The 22145-nt window shown below is 46.1% G+C and overlaps 7 protein-coding genes across 7 annotated transcripts; 4 read left to right on the top strand and 3 right to left on the bottom strand.

The window, feature by feature from the left end:
- Nucleotides 1–4889: 4889 nt before the first annotated feature.
- ski6 (Exosome complex component) lies at nt 4890–5772 on the top strand (the record flags this gene model as incomplete). The annotated part of the gene is made up of 2 exons (XM_031152640.1): nt 4890–5176; nt 5295–5772. The coding sequence occupies 2 exons, from the start codon at nt 4890–4892 to the stop codon at nt 5770–5772; spliced, it is 765 nt and encodes a 254-aa protein (XP_031002807.1).
- Nucleotides 5773–5961: 189 nt separating this feature from the next.
- LHYA1_G007713 (putative protein disulfide-isomerase) lies at nt 5962–7582 on the bottom strand (the record flags this gene model as incomplete). The annotated part of the gene is made up of 2 exons (XM_031152641.1): nt 5962–7359; nt 7433–7582. 2 exons carry the CDS (start codon nt 7580–7582, stop codon nt 5962–5964), a joined length of 1548 nt encoding a protein of 515 aa, XP_031002806.1.
- Nucleotides 7583–8065: 483 nt separating this feature from the next.
- LIP5 (Mammalian Lyst-interacting 5-like protein) lies at nt 8066–9563 on the top strand (the record flags this gene model as incomplete). Its single annotated transcript, XM_031152642.1, has 4 exons — nt 8066–8168; nt 8217–8317; nt 8379–8506; nt 8567–9563. The coding sequence occupies 4 exons, from the start codon at nt 8066–8068 to the stop codon at nt 9561–9563; spliced, it is 1329 nt and encodes a 442-aa protein (XP_031002809.1).
- Nucleotides 9564–11698: 2135 nt separating this feature from the next.
- On the top strand, nt 11699–12184 carry rnc (Ribonuclease; the record flags this gene model as incomplete). The annotated part of the gene is made up of 2 exons (XM_031152643.1): nt 11699–11903; nt 11958–12184. 2 exons carry the CDS (start codon nt 11699–11701, stop codon nt 12182–12184), a joined length of 432 nt encoding a protein of 143 aa, XP_031002808.1.
- A 3317-nt stretch (nt 12185–15501) lies between these two features.
- Nucleotides 15502–17453, top strand: LHYA1_G007716 (uncharacterized protein; the record flags this gene model as incomplete). Its single annotated transcript, XM_031152644.1, has 6 exons — nt 15502–15654; nt 15713–15978; nt 16025–16213; nt 16326–16452; nt 16504–16754; nt 16871–17453. 6 exons carry the CDS (start codon nt 15502–15504, stop codon nt 17451–17453), a joined length of 1569 nt encoding a protein of 522 aa, XP_031002811.1.
- Nucleotides 17454–18966: 1513 nt separating this feature from the next.
- Nucleotides 18967–19677, bottom strand: LHYA1_G007717 (UPF0676 protein; the record flags this gene model as incomplete). Its single annotated transcript, XM_031152645.1, has 3 exons — nt 18967–19443; nt 19496–19588; nt 19645–19677. Coding segments are annotated over 3 exons (603 nt in total), but the record flags the coding sequence as incomplete, so codon positions are not given.
- Nucleotides 19678–19719: 42 nt separating this feature from the next.
- Nucleotides 19720–20128, bottom strand: LHYA1_G007718 (uncharacterized protein; the record flags this gene model as incomplete). Its single annotated transcript, XM_031152646.1, has 2 exons — nt 19720–19911; nt 19967–20128. 2 exons carry the CDS (start codon nt 20126–20128, stop codon nt 19720–19722), a joined length of 354 nt encoding a protein of 117 aa, XP_031002813.1.
- Nucleotides 20129–22145: the final 2017 nt, after the last annotated feature.

The following is a 22145-nucleotide window of genomic DNA, read 5'->3' on the forward strand; positions in this document are numbered from 1 at the left end:
TGCTAATAATAACCTAGATCCCACAGAACTATTCGTCAATTTCATAGTTTCAAGCGACTACTATGTGGCATAAGCGCCTGCGGATGTCCGACCCCTGTGAATCCCTAACTGTACTTCGTACCTAGCACCAGATCTTTCTCTCACATCCCGAGCTACGAAGCACTACTGTAAGCACCGGGTGGGTTGGGCGAAAAAGTTTCATTTACGTTTATCTTCCACGACGGCGCAATTGTTGATTTCGATACATTTTTAAAACCCTTATCTATCTACTTGAACAGAAGAGCTATGGGTTCTATAGAATTGCCGGATTCGCTATCATCAGATCTTTGCCTCGTCCACCCCACAGCTGATGAATGCGTCACAATATGAGACAACAGCTCTGCTCCCTGGAAAGATTCGCTTACCGTTCCGCTCTATCTTGAAGAGTCTTTGTTTCTGACAACAGTCCTACTCGCAAAGGATGGCGGTATGACCACTTGGATCTTGGTAGATAAATAACCACCCTTCTGACCTTAAATCAAGTAGCCTCAGCTACTTGCTGACTTGCGATAAAAATCATTAGGTAGGTTAGAAATTGGTTTATATACCTAGGTACCTAGGTACCAGATTACTATTTCTATATCCAGGCCAGGTGTCGCCGAAATACAAGAGCGGGAATGGGAGCGCCGGAATACCATTTACCACTAATTGATCCTAGCGGTGCAGCTACTTCGCGGTTGTGATGATAATACATAATATTACACTAAGCCGGAGTGTCCACGTGATCGAACCCCAACACTTCTATGGGAAAAGGTGCAATTCTAGTATTTTCAGTACAAAATTAGCCGATACTTATTATAAGTTAGACCCCCCTGTATCTATCTAGGCTCTACGTCCGAAGAAAAGATATGCGGAATGAAATCACGTGGATGCACCAAAAGTCACCAAAAAGTTGCTTGTGCATTGCACGCCTGCCTTTTCATTCCGCCCACTTTTTCTCGGACGTAGAGCTAGGTACCTACACTACGGGTCTCATTTTCAACATTGTCCTCCATACTGCATCAGGCCCCTTATACACTCCAAATGAGCATAATGTCGCTCATTTTAGCCTATGCCGAACCATTTGACGTAGCCCGAATCGCAGAAATTCATCTGGCAGCGTTCGGCGCCAACGAGATGCTGCAGGCACAATTCCCTACCCCAGCCGTCCGCGCCGCACTTAAGACTAGTATTGAAAGGAAGGCGTTGGATGATATTAAGGACCCAAAGACAAGTGTGATGGTGGTTTGGGACGTGCTCCAGAGTGAAGAAATTTTGAATGTAGAGGGTGAGCTGAGGGGAACAGTACAGGTCCAGGATGGAAGAGACGCATATAAGAGGAAGGGGAAAATCATCAGTTTTGCAAAATGGAGTCATCCTATTGCGGAGGGAGAGGATTATATTGAGCCGCCATGGGTATGGCCTGAGGGTACAGCAACTGAGGTTTTGGACAACTGGTCGAGAAAATTAGAAGAGGCACAAGAGAGGGTGATTGGCCGAAAGCCATGTTATCGTAAGTATTGTTTTCCTTCGAGGATGAATGGCGGTCCCGAAACGCATCGTGCTATGTTACTTTCCGCTGTTACTATAAGGGACATGCTAGATGGGCCAATCTTGACTTGCTTTTCCTTATCAATTTGAGTAATGGACCTTCTCGCTTACTTGTGACTAGGCCTCAATTTTATCGGCACCGACCCCCTATATGAAAGGCGCGGTGCCGCATCTTTGCTATTACAATGGGGGCTAGAGCAGTGTAGGCGGAATAACAGTCCTATATATTTAGAAAGTACTATACAGGCGGTGCGGATGTACGAGCGAAGCGGCTTCATAGCGAGAGAGAAAATATCTCTAGCACTAGAGACTATCGGGCGGAACGGGGAACCAGAAATCTATACAGAGATCGGGCTTCTTTATAGACCTTAAAATATTTAATTATGAAAAGACGTGTGTATAACCGTGCATTTAGTATTTCACGTTGCTAGACGTCGTCGCGGGGTATTGTCGAAAGGAGGTTATAGCATAGAGCCAAGTCTATATTTAAAGCTGTTAGGTTGTTCGCAGAGTAAGACGGCAAATACTTTTGTTTCGGTTGGGTTGTATGAGAATTTGAAGGGCGCGGGGATTTGTGGGTTATGCTATAAATACTGGTTATAAGTAACAGCTTTTTATAGAGGTTGAGAAATAGAGGCATGAGATGTGTGCTTATGTTTCGGAAATAGAAATAACTGTCTAGCTATCTACACGAGACTCGCAAGGAATATCGATGATGGGAAATAGAGGTTAATTAAGAGGGCTTTGAAGTGTGGAAAGATGGAGACCAAGGCGCTGCTACAGATTTGATTGCTGCTTTGATCCCCCTTGATGGCGAGATTTTGTCCGCTTCTGTTTTTCTAAGTATGAGAACAGCGGCTAACCAAAACGGAACAGAAGAGTAGGAGGTATGCAAGCCGCCCGCATTTGCTGTTAACATCGAGATTAAGAAGAAGCTTTGGATGTTAAGTGAGATGTTTATAAGAAAGAAAATCCGGCGCATATTAGAGGAAGGACTAAGATTAGATGAAAATTTGTCAAAAGCTTCGTTATATCATAATAAACCATAAGGAGAATCGAACGGCGATGAATATTAGGCATATAGACGGTGCAAACGTTGATTGCATACCTAAAAAGTACATGTAAATCTATACATGTGCTGATCATCAATTAGTAAACTTTAGACCTACTAACTTTCCTGATGATCATCCAAAGGCTAATTCTCAGGATACTATTTCTTCGATACAGCATCAAGTACCACGACAGCCTTTGGCTTTATAGATTTATTGTCCTGAAGAGCCTCTTCATATCTTTCATCTGAAGTCTAACCATCTGCACTAACCTCCACCCGAACACGGAATTTCTCCACCTATACATTAATATGATATTGCTCGGCTTCTATACTTAGGTACTTCGCTACTTCCACGTTTGAAAAGTCTATCGGTGCGGCGGGGCGGTTCCCCTTGCTTGCAGCAAGTATTGATCAGTTCTGGAGGAGAAACAGGTTGTGCTGAAAAGGCCGATTGTATGCCTAACTTAAGCCATAAATTGCTAATACCAAATATAATAAAAAGCTCTGATAGCTCAAATAGTTTCACTAGCAGATATCCATTTTCAATGTTTCCTTCAGATACACTGGCATCTTATATGCCGGTTCCAACGGCATCCATCCTCCCTCGATTAACTCTGCATTTATGCAGGAATAATCTTCCAGCTTCTCATTCAACCCCAGCGCTTTATCCGTTACATCCTCAATACTCTCAATCCACTCCTCTGCCTAATTCCCTACTTATCTTTTCCCTTATCCCAATCTGGATACTTCTATAAGCCAAGACCTCGAGACCCAGTCCTCGCTCAGGATCCCACTGGACTCTCACAGGCCGTGCCTTCTCCTCTTCGCTCAAAGCCGCACCATGACATACAACTGCTTATGCAAGTAGATTATGAAAGTTCTCGTGGGTGATCCTGAGCGCGAGGATGTGAGATTGTCTCGCGTCTTTGGTGGAGTAGCCAGAGCGGTACATCATCCAGCACCAGTCTGGCTTGATCCAGGTCGTTCTCGTGAATGAGAAATCGGGGCAGGCTTGGAGTTTCTTGGGAGGCAAAAGCTTCTTCTGCAGTCGAGGCCGAATAAGCTTGGTAGACTGTGATTTTGCGGTCATCGTATGAGGCGTGTATTTGCTCGTAGGGGTTTGGTGATGGCTCCGCCATTGATATGTATGTGTTGGGACCTGGTGATGATAATTTCTTTTCCGGTGCAATTTGTAATTTGCAAGGAGTCGAGTGATATGGAAGCTGATATAGTCACTTTGATAAACTGAGAGTTTTGAAAGGATTGGGGCACTCGCCGAAATGTAGGCTTGGTATGAACTCAGCTCAGTCACAGATTTCCAATGCCAATTGACTCTTTTCAACAATTGAGTAGAACGCAACTTTAGAGAATCAACTCATGATATAGGATAAGAATCAGATAATTTATCGATGCAGCTAGATTCATTCATCACTGATAATGGGATAATATGTACTTCTTCCTGCAGTGAGACAGTTATCTCGCGGTTGATCTCTATGCAAAAGCCCCCGTCATTCAAAATAGAAGGGACAGACACTGCGAGCAGCAAAGGCTGCTGCCACCATTAAATGTGTCTAGGATATGTTCCTTGCGTGTATTCTTCGCCGACCTAGGGCTGCAACTCGAGGGTCCATAAGCTGACGGCTTTGCTGACGCCAAAGCCAGAGATATTCTCGGCTCTCTTTCCAGCTGGCGAAGTGCAGAGGTCGGGAATAGGAATATTTGAGGGGCTTAACATCCTTTCTTTCCGTGAAGCTCGCCGGAGAAAAGAGCAACGTTTGTTCCTGAGTTCGCCCGGCATAGCAATAAAACGTTGAAAAAATACAGATGGTAATTGAGAGCGTGCATATAGCCTAAAACTGTTCGCGGGTGCTGGCATCTACATTATGCTCAAAATATTGCGACTTCGTAAGGGATTCGAAAGAGAGCTCGAAAGAGAGTATTTGAGTGGACAGAGACCGCTTGGTTACCTGACTCCTTTATCTCGAAAGCGGAGACGAATGGAAATAATTACAGAGCGCAATGAGTTACAGTAAACACCAATAGAAATACAAAGAGAGGTCTTAGAGTACATAAACATTATCTCCAAGCTTCGTAAATAAAGGTGTTGCGAATAAACAGTTGTAAACATTTATTCGTCGCAGGGATGATGAGGTGAGGGGTGAGGTTAAAAAAGCTGCAAAATAAACCTCGAAAAAGTTTTATTTCCAAACAAGCTATAGTACTATCAACATCCCGACATCCCAGCATCCCAACACTACAATCCTCTGAAATGCCTCTCGATACATCAACATACTCACTCGCGCTCCTTCGACTCGATGGACGGCGTTGGAATGAATTGCGCCGTCTCAATGCGCAAATCAGCACGCAAGCCGCGGCCGACGGCTCCTCGTACCTCGAGATGGGCAACACAAAGGTCATCTGCACCGTGACGGGACCCGCGGAGCTAAAGAGTACGGGAGGAGCACGAGCTGGGGGTGATAAGGCGGATGTCAGGGTCGAGATCAGTATTGCGGGATTCAGTGGTGTGGATAGAAAGAAGAGGGGGAGGAATGATAAGTTAGTACCCCGCCCTGCCCTGCTCTGCCCGTTCTGGTGCGAGCACAAGATATATATATCGAATTGGGATTGTGATTAGAGATGATATGAGACGATTCTAATATGGTGGCACAAACAGACGTGTATCAGAAATGCAAACGACCATCTCCAACGCCTTTGCCCAATCCCTCTTCACCAACCTCTACCCGCACTCCTCCATCTCCCTCTCCCTGCATATCCTGTCCCAAGACGGTTCTCTCCTCGCCGCATGCCTCAATGCCTGCACCCTTGCCCTTATTGATGCCGGTGTGCCGATGCGCGATTATATCTGTGCCTGCACCGCGGGTAGCACGTCGAGTTATAGCAGTAATGATGAACAAGCGGATCCATTGCTAGATTTGAATGGTATAGAGGAGCAAGAGTTGCCGTTTCTGACAGTTGGAACCCTGGGGAATAGTGATAAGGTCAGTGTGTTGGTTATGGAGACAAGGGTGCAGGTTGGCAGGTTGGAGGGTATGTTGGCGGTGGGCGTGGATGGGTGCAAGCAAGTCAGGGAGATTCTGGATCAGGTTGTAAGGAAAAGGGGTGTGAAGATATTAGAGGGAAGTCAATTATGATTGCATATAGACGCATGGATCTGTGATGGGCATGATACCCTGGTGTTTGGCGTTATAAAAAGATACATCAATGTCACGATTACGAGGAAGTCCTTTTTTAGAATTGTTTCCCAATATACTTTTCCAGGTTACACATCTGTTAATGTACACCCAATGACCAAACCGGCAGTAGAAATAAGAGTTCCTTACTCACAGCTCCTCGTGAACAGTTGCCTTGGGCTTCTCCTCGGAAACTGTTTCTTCCTTAACCTCCTCCACGGTAATGGTCTTTTGTTCCGCGGGCTCTTCAATAGTCACTGTCTCTCCAGCAGGCTCAGGTGTCTCTGGAGTTGGCTCCGCCTCTTCCACTTCTTCCGGAATCAATCCATCAGGCAGTTTTTGCTTAGCGCCTTCTCCCAGCCTAATAGCCTCAATCCAGTTCTCAAGTGCTTCCTCCGTAACATCCTTCTCCGATAGGGTACCCTCTGCCTTTGGCAACTGCTTCCACCATCCCCGACGCCCATTCACAGCAACCAATTCGGTATCAGCTTTGAGATTGAGATAATCTTTAATGGCCCCGTATGCTGAGTTGGTTGGTGCCACGACGTAGAATGGGAAGAGCTTTCTCTTGTGCTGCTTATACTTGTGGGCAAGTTCAGACAATGCACCGACCGCACTGGAGGCCAGCTCGTCTGGGGTATCTGAGAGAAGGGTCAGAATACATGTTCCGGTTCGGGGACCTAAACACTCTTTGCGTAGCTCTTCTTCTGTGATAAGAAGGGAAATTGGTGGAGCAGGATCCTGGATGATGATGGGCTTCTGGGTGTCAACTTTAGGATCAGGTGATTCTGTTGCCTCCTCTTCGAGAACTTCCTCGGTAGCACTGGCGGCGGCGGCTGTTCCCTCCTCGGAAGCTTGAGATGCTGATGCAGACTTGAAGGCCTCCTCCTTCGATGCCTTCTTGGAAGATTTGGATTTCGGAAGCTTGACCTTTGCTGGAGAGGGGTCTGGGTTGGGTGTTGCAGCTTGGGAGAGGAATTTCACAATATCATCCTTCTTCAGCTCACCATCGTACACAATGCCCTCAGCTGCCTCTTTTCCACCTGGGAGGAGGAGAAGTGTTGGGAACTTGGTGATTCCGAATAACTCGACCGATGCCTTCTCTTTATCTCTGATCTGTGCCACACTAACGCTACCCTTGAATTCAATAGCAATAGCCTTCATCAATGCGCTTGTCTTTCCCTTGTCCGTGAATAGAATAGCCTTTGGTGTCTCCTTTGCTCCGTCCAACCATGCCTCCAGCCCCTTATCATCTACCTTCTTGACATTATTCGGGATCTTGTCGATAACCGCATCAACGATTCCCTTTGCAGTTCTCGGTCCCTGGTAATCTTCGACGATGGGCTTTCCGGGTTTGTTGCCAGGCTTGACAATCTTCAATGTTGGGAAGCCTTGTACTCCAAAGCCGCCGCAGAACTGCTTGTTGGATTCTTCGTCACAGTCGACAGCTGCCACCTTGGCAAGACCTGCCAGACTCTTCGCAGCCTTTTCATATGCGGGTTGGAGGTTCTTGCAGTGGCCACACCACGGAGCGTAGAATTCGACGATCTGCGGGGTAGGTGGGTTGGTTAGTAGATGAAAGAGGGGCGGGTGATGGATGGATGGAATGTGCACAACGTACAGAGGTGTAGTTGGATTTTGCAATAAGACGGTCGTAATTCTTGCCGTCAATCTGGATGACTGGAGAGTTCTTGGTGTAGAGACCAGCGTTGACGGGTAGTGCAGCTAGCAGGGCAACGGCTGCAAGAGAGATGGAGGTAGTATGAACCATTTTGTAGTGTAGATCCTCAGTAATGTATTGTACTGTGAGAAGGGTATCTGTCGTGAGACTACTATTAAAGCTGTAGCAGCTACGGGTGAGATCACAACATGAATTTATAGGAGAATAGAAGGATGCTGTTGGTGTTGACAAGCTGTCCTGTTGTCCTCCGTGTGAAAAGGCCACCTTTGATGACTTGCGCCAAAATCCGGGGAAAGGACGCTACTGTACTGGAAACTCACCCGGTTACAGGGGTATTTACAGGGGATAGCTTCTGGACTTTAGTGGCTCCTCTAGGATATTCAGGCCATTTCCAGGCCATTTTACCGCTCGTCTCAGTGTTGATCGCAGCGTCCCGCGCGTCATAGGCAACCGCCACAATCTCACCCCCTCGTTTGTGTAATAGCTTCAGCTTCAGTTCCAGAGCTCCGGCTACTGTCACTTCTTCTACATCAACCCTCCAACCCCCCCCCCCCCCTCATCTCTAAATACACAATGGCTGCCCATGTCCCCGCCAAATTGAAGGCGGCAGACCTCACAAGATTCATCGTCCGCGCATCACAGCTCGAGAGTGCAAAGCCTGTGATAGCATATTGGTGTAAGTACCTGCTTCCCCCTACCAATAGACAAATACTCATCCCCCAAGGCGAATACTGGATTGTCAATCAAATCCTCACCAAAGGCCTACACAATGGCGATGCCGAAACCCTCGAATATACCACGACTTTGATGGATAAGCTGGAACAGGTACCTATACCTACCAATAACAATCCGATGGCATCTTAGCACATGCTGAGCAATCTACCAGATCAAAGCCGATAATGCCGGAAACGATGCCATTATAGACGACGTTGCTGGACAAGCATATGTGGAACAATTCGCCTTGGAGACTTTCCAGAGAGCAGACAGAGCCGTACAAGCAGACAAGGTTACAAAGTGAGCAGGCACACATATTTGATAGTGAGACAACTGGAACATCTTCTGACTGGACCCCAGGCAAACCGCAGACACCTTCCAGGCTGCTTCGACCTTCTTCGAGCTCATCAATATCTGGGTCGCACCAGACGCCGAAACCCTGGCCAAGATAAAATATTCCAAATGGAATGCTGTTCGGATAGTGAGGGCCTTGAAAGAAGGAAAGGATCCAAACGAGTCGAACCCAAAGCCCGAACCAACCCCAGAAGAATCTCTACCAGCATTAGATCCCAACGATCCAGAAGTACAAGGATTTGGAGAGCCTACTAGGCCGAGACAGGCTTCTGTTGAAGATGTCCCAGACGAAGCCGATCAAATAGAGGCACGGCTTGCGAGACAGTCTTCAATCGACAAATCTTTACACCCTTCAGCGCGTGGATCTCCAGGTGTTGGTGGTTCCCCAGCCTTTGACCCCTATCCGCGGGACGGGTTCCCGTATACCGCTACCCAGGACGACAATGTCTCGCCCCTAGAATCGTCCCCCCATGGCAGAATTGGTTCTGTCGGTGGTGGATACTTCCCAGAAGTCCCGACGTTCACATCAGAAGTTCGAGGCTCTACGCTTCCTGCAGCTCCTCTTGATGATGTCCTCGACCTCGGACTGCCCGATCAACCATCGAATGCACCCGGCACCAAGCCCTCTGCAGACTTGGAGTCTTTCCCGCCCCCGACAATGAGTGACCAGTCTCCCCCTCCGTCGCCACAAGAATTTTACCGCCCAGGCTCCCCACAAGCACCCTCGCATCCACCTCCACCCAAGCAACACTACCCGCCCCCTCCTGTTCCTACGTTCCACCAAGCTCCTCCACCACAGCAGTTCAACCCAGTGCCCTCACCAAACCCAGCGACAATTCCTGTAGCAGTTCAACCTCGAACTAATAAACTGAACACCGACGACATTTCTGTTGCCAAAGCGCAGAAGCATGCCAGATGGGCCATTTCCGCCTTGAACTTTGAGGATGCAGAAACTGCAGTCAAAGAGTTGAGGGCAGCGTTGCAAACGTTAGGTGCAGTATGATTTGGAGGGCATTAGTTGGATTGTATATTGTATTTCTTAGGTGGCGGCTTGTCGAATACCCTGTAATTAAGTTCACCTAAAACCTCTCCAATTGCAATAGCCATGACACAGATATCCAACATCCGTATAGCTTCTCGCCATTTATAGTCTATTCTGGAATATATATGCTGCTGAAAAAGCTAAAATGAAAAAAGAATAATAACTAAAAAGGCAGAGAGCTTTACTACCTATGATATGCATCCAGTCTTGGGGGGGGGGGGGGGGGGAATAGTGCTGTTTACAACCTGCTAATTGCATGCCCATTCACTCACTTCCAACCTGATCCTTAAACTCAAACACCATATCCAGATCTCTCCATTTCTCTCTCTTGATATTCTTGAATAGTAATTCAGCCACGACGCCCTGCCCAGGGATCTCCTTAATCTCATCCGTCTCAACCAAGCCGACGCTCTTCGTCATTGCTCTCATCGAGGTATTATATTTCATGGTACCTGCCTCAATAATATCCGCATCCACTTCATTACTCAACCGCAGCAAGACCTGCATGAGCATCTTTCCCAGTCCTTTCCCTCGGACTTCCGGGCTTAGTCTGATACCGATGTTTGCGACACTCGGCTTCTCGTCGGGGGCCGTGATCTCAAATACCCCTCCCCAACCTACGAACTTGCCCTCTAAGGACATGAATACGTCGAGAGCGTGGTGTCGGGTCCGGGACTCAGCGTACATCTTCTGCATTCTTTCGCCGGGAATGGGCGCTGGAGCTTGAGGCTCGGCAGGAGGGCCTTCGACGCTCTTTGGGGCCGGTGGGCTAACTGCTCCTTCTGCGAAGCGTATAAATGCGGCTGTCTCGCCGGGTGTCAAGCGGATGAATTTAAGGTTTGGCTCTGGGCGAGAGGGAAGGGTAATGGTCCCGTCCTTGGTAAAGAATCTATCGTCTGTTTGGAAACGTGTCATGGTTTTTTTTTCTAATTGTCTTGTTTCTTGAAATAGAATAGAAGTTGAAAACAGATTCATAGATAATAACTTATGTTGGACTACTACGGTTCTGACTGCTGGATTTAGCAGCTTTTATCGCTGTGTTATGCAGGCTCGACCGCTCGTGTTGGACTTAGCTGCTTATATAAGTGTCTGTGGAATCAATCTCTTTATTACGCTACTCTGGCCTTCTAAGAATACACACAATTATATGCCCATCACTTCTATACTAGCTTTGACACCAATCATCGTCCTCTCTATGACCAGCCCAGCATTGTCTAACAGCTCGCTTGAACAATTGACCCTCACTTAACGTGCTTCTGCTGCCATGAAGCTAGAGATAGCTCTAATTATATATTATACTTAGTATATAAATGCTTTATAGTATAAAGAAGAGGTGTATAGAATTTAAAAATAATCTATAGATCTATTCTTAAGTTATTAGAATCTAAAGTGGGAGGTCTCTAAGTGGCGGTGAGCTAAGCGAGGTGGCCGAAATGGGGGGGTGGCCGAAATGGGACTTATGGGACATGTTGAAAGAGACCGAGGCTGTGATGGCGGCAACTAAGAAAATGCCCATCCAGGGGCGTTGCTGCTCTTGAAGCTGGGTCTTGCTTGAATGTCCAAGAAGATTCCTCATGCATTGCAATCGTTGAAAGAAAATTGCTGGGGGGAAGTAATGCTTATTTTCCGGTGCCATTCCAGCTCTAAGAGATGTAGTAACCGGGCTGTTCCGTTGCACCATTCATGTCTCGACACTACCATTATCCGGATAACCAGTTGTATTTCCTGAAGCGAATACCATCACAATATGCAAAGTGCGATTAGAAGAGAAAAATCCTATCCGGTGAGCCTGGTGGCTTAGATGTTGGGTGGCTGAATATATGAAACATGGGGCATTGCCTTTGAGGCAAAGCGAATTCGATTGGTGGAAAGCAGTTGGCGGTCATGTGATGGGCCGCTCTCGGATTTCACTATGTGCTTGAAAGCAACCGAATCAGCCTAGCCCTCAAAGGCTCCAGGCAGGTAAATCATGCATTGTATCAAGGAGAAGCTATATAATCCGATGCGGCGTGAAGAATCATGTTCTCTCACTATCTTCAACACCACAATCCAACTCTACTCTACTCAACTCCATCAACATCAAAAAGGCAATAATGATGATCAAAAACAAATCCGTTGTCGTTCCAGAAGTCGAAAAGATCATCAACTACCAGTGCAATAATCCTGAATTGTGTTGGGAGGCGCTTCAAGGCAAACAGCCAGGGAAATACCCCGAGGGAAACAAACGCCTGGCAATGATCGGAGATAAATCGATGGCGCACGCTCAGTTGAAGGAATGGTATGGTACAGGAACAAGCACAGGTATGTATATTAAAGGACTAGGATTACGCTGGAAAGTTCGCTAACTGGCCGCAGAGGCTGGCACCATGATTGTATGCACCTTAGGCGCAAACTCGCACCTTATTAGGCGTGGGAAGCAGCTTGGCCTGGACAAATTCATCAATCCAAGCCCTTCCCAGAAAGGAGTTGTGAACGACAGCTTGGTTGCTGATACGGTGGAGGCACTGATCGGTGCCGTCGAGATGGATGGGGCGACGAAGGAAGAATTGGAGGAGGTTATGAGAAGACTCGGCGTTCTTTGAGGGATCAAGACACTAGCGACACGGATCCCGCGGTTTTTATGGCCTCGTCCGCAACCTCTTATCAAAATAACTCGAGCTCGGAAGTGTGGAAGGGTCCTTCAGCTTTGACAAACTACCATGCTCAACACAAGGAAGCTTTTCAGAGCCCACGTGAACATCTGCGCCGACTTTGAGCTATCTTCAAAAAGACATCGACGTTGCTTGGAAGAGAATGATGGTAAATGGTATGGAACGATCAGCTCGGAATCATTTTTGACTTTTGGTATGTTTATTGCCTGTTGCATCACGATATAGAATGCTTTCTTGGCGTAAATTGGGCAGCTTTGCCGCTTCATAACAATGATGTACATAATCCTTAGATGAAATCCATATTTATCACTGACTCTAGTCGTATGAGGGATAGAATCATGTGCTTGTAGATGGGCGAGGAGAGGAGTGCGATCTAGAAGAGAGGTTAGGAATATGGGCGCTTCCTCATTTTAAGACCTCTAGAGGGATCCTGGGCTGGGGTCGTTAGTATTAGCGCTCTAGATAGGGTGGTTGAAACTAAAAGCCGCTTGGTCGGTATTTGTGCTCCACAGCAAAATAAACGAACTCTTGTCTGGAGATACTCGAACCTCGCTCTCTTTATAACTCATATAGTGTTTTACGACTGTCTCCACAAAAGAAGAAACCTCATCCTCCTACTCCTCCCTCGCAAAGAGGCCCAAAATCAACTGTCTCCCACAGGCAGCCGCAACATCAAGTGCACTAAGCCCCTTCTTATTTTCCTTTCGAGGATCTACCCCTCGCGCAACCAACTCCTTGAACAAAACCACACCCTCAGGCTCAGTCATTTCAAGCCCATCCTCTTCATCTTCCTCTCTTCCCGCCACAGCATGTAGCAGCGTGTCCCCATCAAGATTCACCGCAAATACGTCATGCTCATCGAACATTTTCCGAATGTCTTCCTCGGCAGGTGCTTCGATGGTTTGCATATCGCAGCGGTGTTTGATCTTCCTGACATACGGAAACAGAGACGTATCCCCATTGTCATCGCGACTATTGCGTTCACAACCGCCGTCGACGAACCGCTGGTACAGGTTGCTGAATTCGGTGAGATACTTAGTCTTATCGCCGGTCTGATAGACATATTCGTCATACTCGGGCCCATTATTAGGACTGAATTGTATCAGTAGCGGGGAGAGCAAGTTCAACGCCGTTCTGCCATCTGGGCCTTTGTTCAGAGGATCTGCACCCGCAGATAACAACTCGTTGGCCAATTTCAGACATGGTTTCCGATTAGGTTGGTTTAGAGCGTAATACAGCGAACCGATCCCTGCGTTATTGGTAGCAAGAACGGAGGCGCCCTTGGCTAACAGTAATGTGACAGTCTTCTCAAGTCCAGATTCAGCCGCGAGGTGAAGAGCTGTTGAACCAGCGTTGTCTTTGGCATGAATGTTTGCGCCGCCGAGAATCAAAACTTGTGGCGTGGACTCATCTTCTGTCTCGCGATAGAAGTTCTCGTCCGGAGAGCACGCCGAGAGTAGCGGAGTACGTCCTTTAATATCTTGTATTTCAAGATCAGTCCCAACTTTAATGATGGGTTCAATGATGCCGTGACTTTGAGCGATCAGATGTAAAACGGCTCTCCAGAGCTCGTGGAAAGGGACACTGCCTACGAGAGGATGCTGCTCAATGAGACTTTTCAGTCTCCCTTGCAGGGATATGCTATGATCCAGAAGTTGATACAAGCAATCTCGAACCAGATTCTGGGGCTCACTATTCGATTTGATAATGCGCCGGGAAAAGAAAAATAAAACGGGTGTAGTCTCGTTCTTCAGGGCCTGGATAATATTGGCAGCGACAACCGATTTGCCGCTGCCAGGGATTCCTTGGACCCATAAGGAGCCAATTGCATCATCGTGCCATTTTTTATATTAATCTGTCTCAAAAAGCCAATATCCAGTGCCTGCAACATGCGCGTTGAGATGTTTTCGATATTCGCTGCCCTCAGATTCAAACTCCGTTGGGGACAACCATGTGCGAATTTTGTCAAGGTCCTCAGGAGTCACTAGAAACTTTAGTTCTGGCTGTAATCAGAGCAGCAAAGGGCTTCTACCTTGAGGAATGGTGTCCTCGTCTTGCTCTGATCTACTATCTTCTGCATATAGTCAGTTGGTGGAGGATGCGTTCGGATAGCGGTGAAGCTCACCATGCCTCTCGACAAGTACGAAATCATCGTTGTCCGGATGTGCCATCGACATAGCTGATGATTTTACAAAGAACGAAGTATATGACAAATGTTGATGGAAGTCGGCTTCATTAACATCGTGATGGCACTAGCTCCTTGTTGCCTGAATGCGCTGCAGTGGGGCTACTCTTTACCATCGGGGAAAGATCAGTGGTTCTAAACACATCACGAGTCAAAATGTAATGTTGCTACGTACAGGGTCATTGCATTGCAATAATTCTCATCGACCATAAAATCGGAATAATGATTGAGGTAGCAGAGGGTTTGTTATCACGTCCGGAGCACTTGGGGAAAGGTCCTAAGATAAAAGAATATAGCCCTAAAGTTCAAAGAAACTTAGAGAAGAAAAGACTACAGTCCAGGAGTTTCACAAATGTTTCCAGTGCTTAATATTATTAATTAACCTAGTCAGAATATACTACATCTTACTTAGCCACGATTTTAGGCCCGATCACGTGTGTGGGGTACAATGCTGTCACGGATCAGAGCATCGGTCAGAGCTCGTCTGTACGCGGTGGCAATAGCACAAGTCTCGAGCTCAAATAGAGCAAGATGCCTCAAGGGAGGAGAAGAGCACGATCCTCGGCTCCTATTAGGACGTCCGGGACTTCGAGGCTGGAGGAGAGTGCGGTAGGTATTGTACCGGGATGCTGGAGGTTTTGAACAGGAGGCTTAGGCGGGGAGATAGGAACATTGCTTCATAAAGTTTCTATCATACGCTTTTAGAATGGGCTGTTTCTCGCACAGGACAAAAGAACCCTCATGAAATCCGCAATGTTCAAAGTCAGATTGAACATTTATCGATTTCTACTCGGCATTTGGGTCCCCTTTCTCCATCGCTAGCTTCTATCGCCAGCATACTGTAACAAAGCATTTAACATGCAACGCAAGTCACTTTATAAGTCTGTGGGATCGCACAAACCTTTAACCCCCCACATTCACACCCCAACGCTTTCATGACAGGTTATTCGCCACGCGAAATGGGCGTGGCTCAGCCTCGCGACAAAACACCTGTCTTTCGCAACATTCAAACCTTAATCACTCATAGAACACGACGATCCTGGAGCTGCGATAGCCAACTTCAATGTCGATTACCTTCGGAAGCGTTGGGGATATCATAGCGGTCGGGCAGATCGCATGGTCCTTGGCCAAGTCCTTGACCGACTCGAAGGGTTCCGCGAAGGAGTATCAAGGCCTGGTCAAGGAGCTGAGAGCGTTTGAACGAGCAGTATTACAAGTGAGCCCTCAATCTATTCGCAGAATGTAATTGAAGGAGTCTGACGGGTGTCTCACAGATTGTTGCGCTCTGGCAGAACTACGACAGTCCTGATGTGGTGACGACGGATGTTACGAAAGATTGGCTGGACGCATTACGCGCTTTCAAAGAAAAGGTTGATAGGAAATATGGCAGGTGCTTGGCGAGCTCAGGATCTGGGAATTGGGTGAAGGATGCGTCGAAGAAGGTGCTTTGGTTAAAGGAGAAGGAGGACATTTTGCATCTGAGGAGCAAGTTGACCTCGGCGAGTGATACTATCACTATGTTGACACTTTCAGCAATGGGGTTTGTTACTATCCCTTTCTCAAATTGTGGTTTTGACACGCGATAGTAAATCGAATAAATTGGCTGAAGGGGACATCAAATTTCGAGTTCGCGCAGTCCATCTGATGTTGGAAGATGCCAAAAAGCGGGCTGAACAACAGGCCGTGCAGCTCAAAGCAATAGACGAGAAGATTGAGGCGCAGTCGAAGACTTCGGATCTTATCTTAAGTAATGTCAAGAGTAGCATTGTATCTCTGTAAGTATTGGAAGATCTCAGTCTAAGATTGAATGTAACTGATCTTTCGCGCTAGGACGCAGGTTCATTCTATGACTATCGATATCAAAAACATACTATGTCTATTCCAAAGCCATATGACATTACAGCAATCTACTCCTCGAGGAATCGGGACAGGCTGGCAGTATGATCCTGTAACTTTGGAGGATGCGCTTGGTTTTCGGCACCTTATTCCCCTGGACGTAGTGACCTCTTGGAAAGTAAGCATGACTAATTTTGAGTCAATTCTTGTGGACTAATTCCTAATTTAGATTCTCGATGTGATTCTCTTAGAGCGTTTTGAGCAACGTCCTGGATACCAGAAAATCCTGAAGGGTGAGTTTGCGATCGAAGAAGGTATCACTGGACGCGATATTAGCCGAGAGAATGAGTTCAAGATGTGCTTCCGTCCAGGCCAGAAGATTGAAATGAGTATGATCTTCTCCGACGTTGATGCGAACAGCAATCATTGCCCTCGTTGTCGTACAAAATCGGAGGCTTCTACTGAAGCTAGAACTCAATGGTGAGTAACATGAAGGAGGGTTGGTGTCTCAAGCTCAGACGCGAATCAGTTAATTCGTTTCAATGATACAAAAGAGGACTGTCGGTGATTATATACAGAAGCTGATACCTTTGTAGTACCTCTTGCCAAATGTGGTTTCAAAGACTCGTGGAGATTGATGATAAGTCTGATCCTGAACCAACCCTAGAGCCTACTAAACGACCCCCGGCTGCTGTTCATAACAGCGCCAAAATCAAGAAGCCGAAGTTCGTTGTCTTAACGCCAGCAGACTTTCAGAGAGTCCGGTTGATGAGCATACTACGACCTAAGGAGCAGAAGGCAGAGGAGTTGCTCCAAAACCAAGGCATGAAGGCGCGTCTAGAGCAGAATAGTATGCCCATGCCCCGTACGGATGTGCTAGATTGGCCGGGCAGTCAGCCTGGTGGAGGCGGTGATTTCTATGCCATGCGAGAGCACCAAATGCAGTTTATGCCCAGAAGACCAAAGGATAGGAAGAGATTCATGAAGCCGCCTCAAGGGCGAGATAGTATGCCCATGCCCCGTAGGGCCCGTAGGGATGTGCTAGATTGGCCGGGCGGTCAGCCTGGTGAAGGCGATGATTTCTATGCCATGGGAAAGCACCTAATGCAATCTATTGTGGTGGGGTTGGTGTTGGACAATGCTGGTCATAGAGGGCGTCATAGAGAGGACGATAAATAGGATCAGAGCTAGCATAAACGTGATAGATAGATAATTATATATATTTAGTAAAGATAAGCTAAGTATATATAAAGAGTTTTATCCTATAGAGGCTTATATAAGCAGCTTAGTCCGACAGTTGGGGTTGAAACAAGTTGTTATGTAAAATGGGGTAAGCAGCTAGTAAAATATCGTACTCTATGAAATCGGACATTTCTATAGACTTAAACCACTATTCATTCTATAATATACTCTTTTATATAGATTATTTAATATATATATTTATATAATAATAAAACTATAAGTTAGATCCTAGCCTAGAGTCCGCGGTTGTATTGACCCTCCACACTATGCTTAAACTACCGCCAATGAGTTGGATGTAGATGATGCTGTGCGGGAGGGAGTGGATGCGCGCTAGTTGCCCGGCGCTGGTAGCGGTGAAGAAGGTCCAGCTAAAGGAGACAAGGGTTATAAAGGTTGCTGTTGCATTTACTGCAGACTATGAAGATACAGGTTAGCACTCCTTTGATCTTCAAATGTTTAGTGCGGAATTATTAGTAAGTCGTCTAATTGAAGGGAATTTGAGTACTTCATGAGCTTTGCAGTGTGCAACGACTTGATCCGCTGTCCAACTGGGAGGTGAAGGAGGCAGGAATCCTAAACCAGGAAGAAAAGATAGAAGACAAGAGTCAGAATTCCGCATGAGGCCCCGAACTTGTTCAAGTAAAGTGTTATGGGTCGTTGAAAAAGTTGTCATAATGACGGCAGTGTCAACATCGATCAATTACTTTGATGAGGAACATGGAATCAGGACGAGATTTTATAAGACAATATCGATCTGATAGGCAATTCGCTTCCGTTGTCGTGGTTAGACCACATGATTTACGTAATCACTTTAGGCGATACGTGCAGGCATAGCGAAGTATAATGAATCATTAATTACCTTTAATAGGCTAGTATGGTTACAGGATGCTACCTTACGCGATAAGTAGAGTTTGGAGGGGGACAAAGGTCGGGTCGTGATCAAATAATTACTTAAAATCCGAAAAGGGGTACTACTATAATTTGCCCTGGAGGATAGAATAATTGATGTCTATTTCCAGGGCCCCTACCAGAGCTGATTTAGCATGTTAATCATCTTTCACTACCTAGGTAGGTAACGTATCTCACGCGTGTTTAAAATTATTTGCTGCCAAACTAGTAGTAATAAGCTCCAAAATTTTAGAGGCTTAAGCGAGACTGGAAAGGGGTTAGAAAGTCACCCTACACTGCTTCATCCTCAATCTCTAACCCTCCGACCTTGAACGTTTTTCCTTTTCGATCCTCATAATTATTATGATCATGATAATTCTTCACTCTAGTCCACCGAATTAGCAGGGGTTCTTCCTGAACTCTTTTCATAGCAGAGAGCTAGGCTCTTGACAAACCAGGAACTAGCAGTTGATATGCAAAATTTTACATACCTCTCCCTCACATACTGTAGCCCTGTAACCCTCTCCCTCGTTACTTCTCCTTCATCCTCCTTAATCATACCCAATCTGCTCAACAACGGCGACGGCGCAGGCGCAATATCGACCTCGTCCCCCGGTCTCACAAAATAAAACAAACCAAGTCTATGAATATGATCTTGATCTGCCGGAGGCCTAGTAACCCTATGAGTCGTAGACTTCAGATACCCCGCAGACCAAAATTGCATCGCATCTCCAACATTACAAATTATTCCTCCATCAACAGGGGGGATGTATTTCCAACCCGCCTCTTTAGTTTTGATTTGCAGACCTGCTACACTTTGGCTCCAGAGCAGTGTCAGGGAACCGAAATCTGTGTGAGCGCGTGACCAGCTGTTATTGACAAGGGCATCTTGGGCGATGGAACGTGGCCGGTAGATCATGTAGCGAAGATGGTCTTCGGATTTTGAAGAGTATAAGTGTTTGGAGGAGAAATAATCAGGTGGAAGTTCCAGGATTAGCGCGAAGAGGGTGAAGATTTTAGAGGCTAGTGCGAGGGATCGCTTGGAAATGTATTAGTCGATACCAGAATTGAAATACCTTGTAGTTCCTTACTCTTGAGAAATCTTCGATCTCTGCTAGGTACGGGTTAAAGAATTCGTGGCGTGGTTCGCTTGCAAGCTCTGGTATGAACTTTGCGATGTTGACCTTTCCACAATAGATTCAGTGTTGAGATTGAAGCTTGAGGGAGTGCTTGAACTTACGCTCTCTACGTTATCTAGAACTTCTGTTCCCATTACCTTCTTCTCTCCCGCCTAATCATATTTAGCAATTAGACGTCAAATGATTTTTTTCAAACTTGCCGCTCGATACCCGAAATAATTCCCCTTTCCAAAATCACATCTCAGCTCCGGCTTATCCTTGATATCTTTCGGCAGATTCATAAACGCTTGTCCAATGCTGTACTGCCTCGTCACTTCCTCATCCGTAAAACCTGTGCCAATTATGCTAAAGAAGCCGGTTGTTTCAACCTAAGATTAATTGTAAGCTATGCAACTACGACGTCTTATGGTATGGTATTATTACAGCATGTTGAAGCTGCTCCGCAAGCTTTTCCTTTCCTCCTGGTTCATCAAAAGTTGAGATATCAATTATAGAGATGTCCGCCCACGGAAGGTCAACTTTGGTTGGCGCCGGCCTCTTCCAAGTTGAAAGAACGGATGGTTCTGGTGAGATTAATGAAGGCATGGCGTTGCAAGTAGATAAAGCATTTTCTTGAATCCAAAGACGAATAATTGCAGGATGAAGAAGGTATATCAATGGAACATCGGAGATTGTTAGTGCGGGGCGAGAGCACGATGTAGGACTCCGTTTACCCCGCTAAAAGTTCGCCAGCAAGGCTCGTGACCGCCAATGGGAATTTAAAATGAGGGTACTTAGTAGCACGCAATAAGCAGAGTGAAAGATGACATCATGCCTCGTCTAACTAGTCGTAACCTGCTTATCACTAGCAGAGCCAGATAGAAGTTTGTGCTACGTCAAATGGACCATTAATCTGACTGATACTAGTGGAGCGACCGAAAGCAACTTTGAGGGCTGAGAATAAGAATTTGACCGAGGAATCATTTAGGAGTTTTCAAGGATTGGAAAAGATTCAATTCAATTGCCAGCCTGTTCTTTCCACAACGTCCTAATTCCAAACACTTTTTTATATTCTACAGATCCCCTATGCCAACATGTACAAAGAAAACAAACCCGCTCTAGCACAAAGCACAACCACAGCAGAGAGTTGCATCACACCCCTCGCCAGCCTCAGCCTGTTGATCACAGGCACCACAACTTTGGCCAGGGCACGAACGAGCGATCATCAAAGAGTTTACTTCAGAGACAGCCGCTCCGGAGACCAGTCCAGCGGCAGCGATGGTAATGAGGGTGATGATAGAGAATTGCATATTGGTCGGAGTTGATATTGGCTGGTGTTGAGGTACAGAAATGCTATGAATATCATTAGTATTGAGTATTATATTAAGCTTAATATTGGCCTTACAAGCGTGCTTGGTAGTATTAGGATGATATTATTGGAAGACTGGCTTCTGATAGGAATGCCACTGGATGGTGTATGCTGGAAGGCTGGCTTCGTGATTCTTTTGAAAGATTGCGTGATGAGAATTAAAAGTGATTTGAGGTGGTTATCATCTGTATTTATACTTGAAGTAGTTCTTTTCAATATTGAGTCATGTTGCACTTGATTTGCCAAATTTACGTAGCAAGCACTTAGGAGTTGAAAATTGATAGACATTACATTTCCAGAAAAGTAGTAGCTTTGTTTCATACAGAAGGAGCTGATATAAGGTCTTGATAGTAATATCACAATTCTTGCATACCTGGGTATGTAAAATGACAGTGAAAAAGACAGTCGACTCGTCATGATTAGGGGCCTCGCCAAAAAGCGACTGCGAACCCCCCTGACAATCAATGCTTAAAGTTAAGCGAATGGGTCTCCAAAACACGACCCTGCGGGTTATTATTAAATGCAGTACTGAGTAAACCGATTCTTTGGGATGTTGATTTAAGCTCAAAACTACTTTAGGGGATGATCGTTCCAATTCTGGTATGTGATCTTCAAATGCACAGATTTTGTTGCTGAGGCTCGGTGTGGGGAAGGGGCCGAAACAGTGGTCGAGGTGGCGAGCAAAATCCTCCTAACACTTGAAACATTCCTACCGAGTTTCAACATCATTCACAGTCTCACTGTTACAAAGCAACCTCACACTCTGAATAATCTCATCCATGGTGTTTTCTACGATATTATGCACTATCAACAGGGCATGCCTCTATGGGTAGGACCTATAATGATGGCTCGACTCTAAGATACACGATTACGAGAGCCACAATGCCAAATATCCTTGATCTTAAGATACATTCTTATGTACCAAGGCATGCAATAGTAAGCTCGTCTAAATCCTTCTGAAAGATAAACCGACTTGGTTGTGACGGCCTAGTTTCAAGTTATGATAACAGCAGGAAATAATAATTTAGTCCAGTACAACTAACTTAGACTTTCTGCTCCCAATTCGTGTGTGCTAGTCGTATACGGTGTGTACTGTGCATTCCTTACTTACACTACAACACTAAATGCTACCTCCTCTCGCAAGCACCCTGACATGTCCGCAGACGCGGTCCATCAGTTCTACGAGCTTTTCTCTCTAAATGAAATCTCAGATCTTGTCATCGGACCCCTTTGATAGAATGTGAAGACCCAACG

This window comes from Lachnellula hyalina, assembly GCF_007821495.1.
Source record: "Lachnellula hyalina strain CBS 185.66 chromosome Unknown contig00150, whole genome shotgun sequence".
Classification (NCBI taxonomy): domain Eukaryota; kingdom Fungi; phylum Ascomycota; class Leotiomycetes; order Helotiales; family Lachnaceae; genus Lachnellula; species Lachnellula hyalina.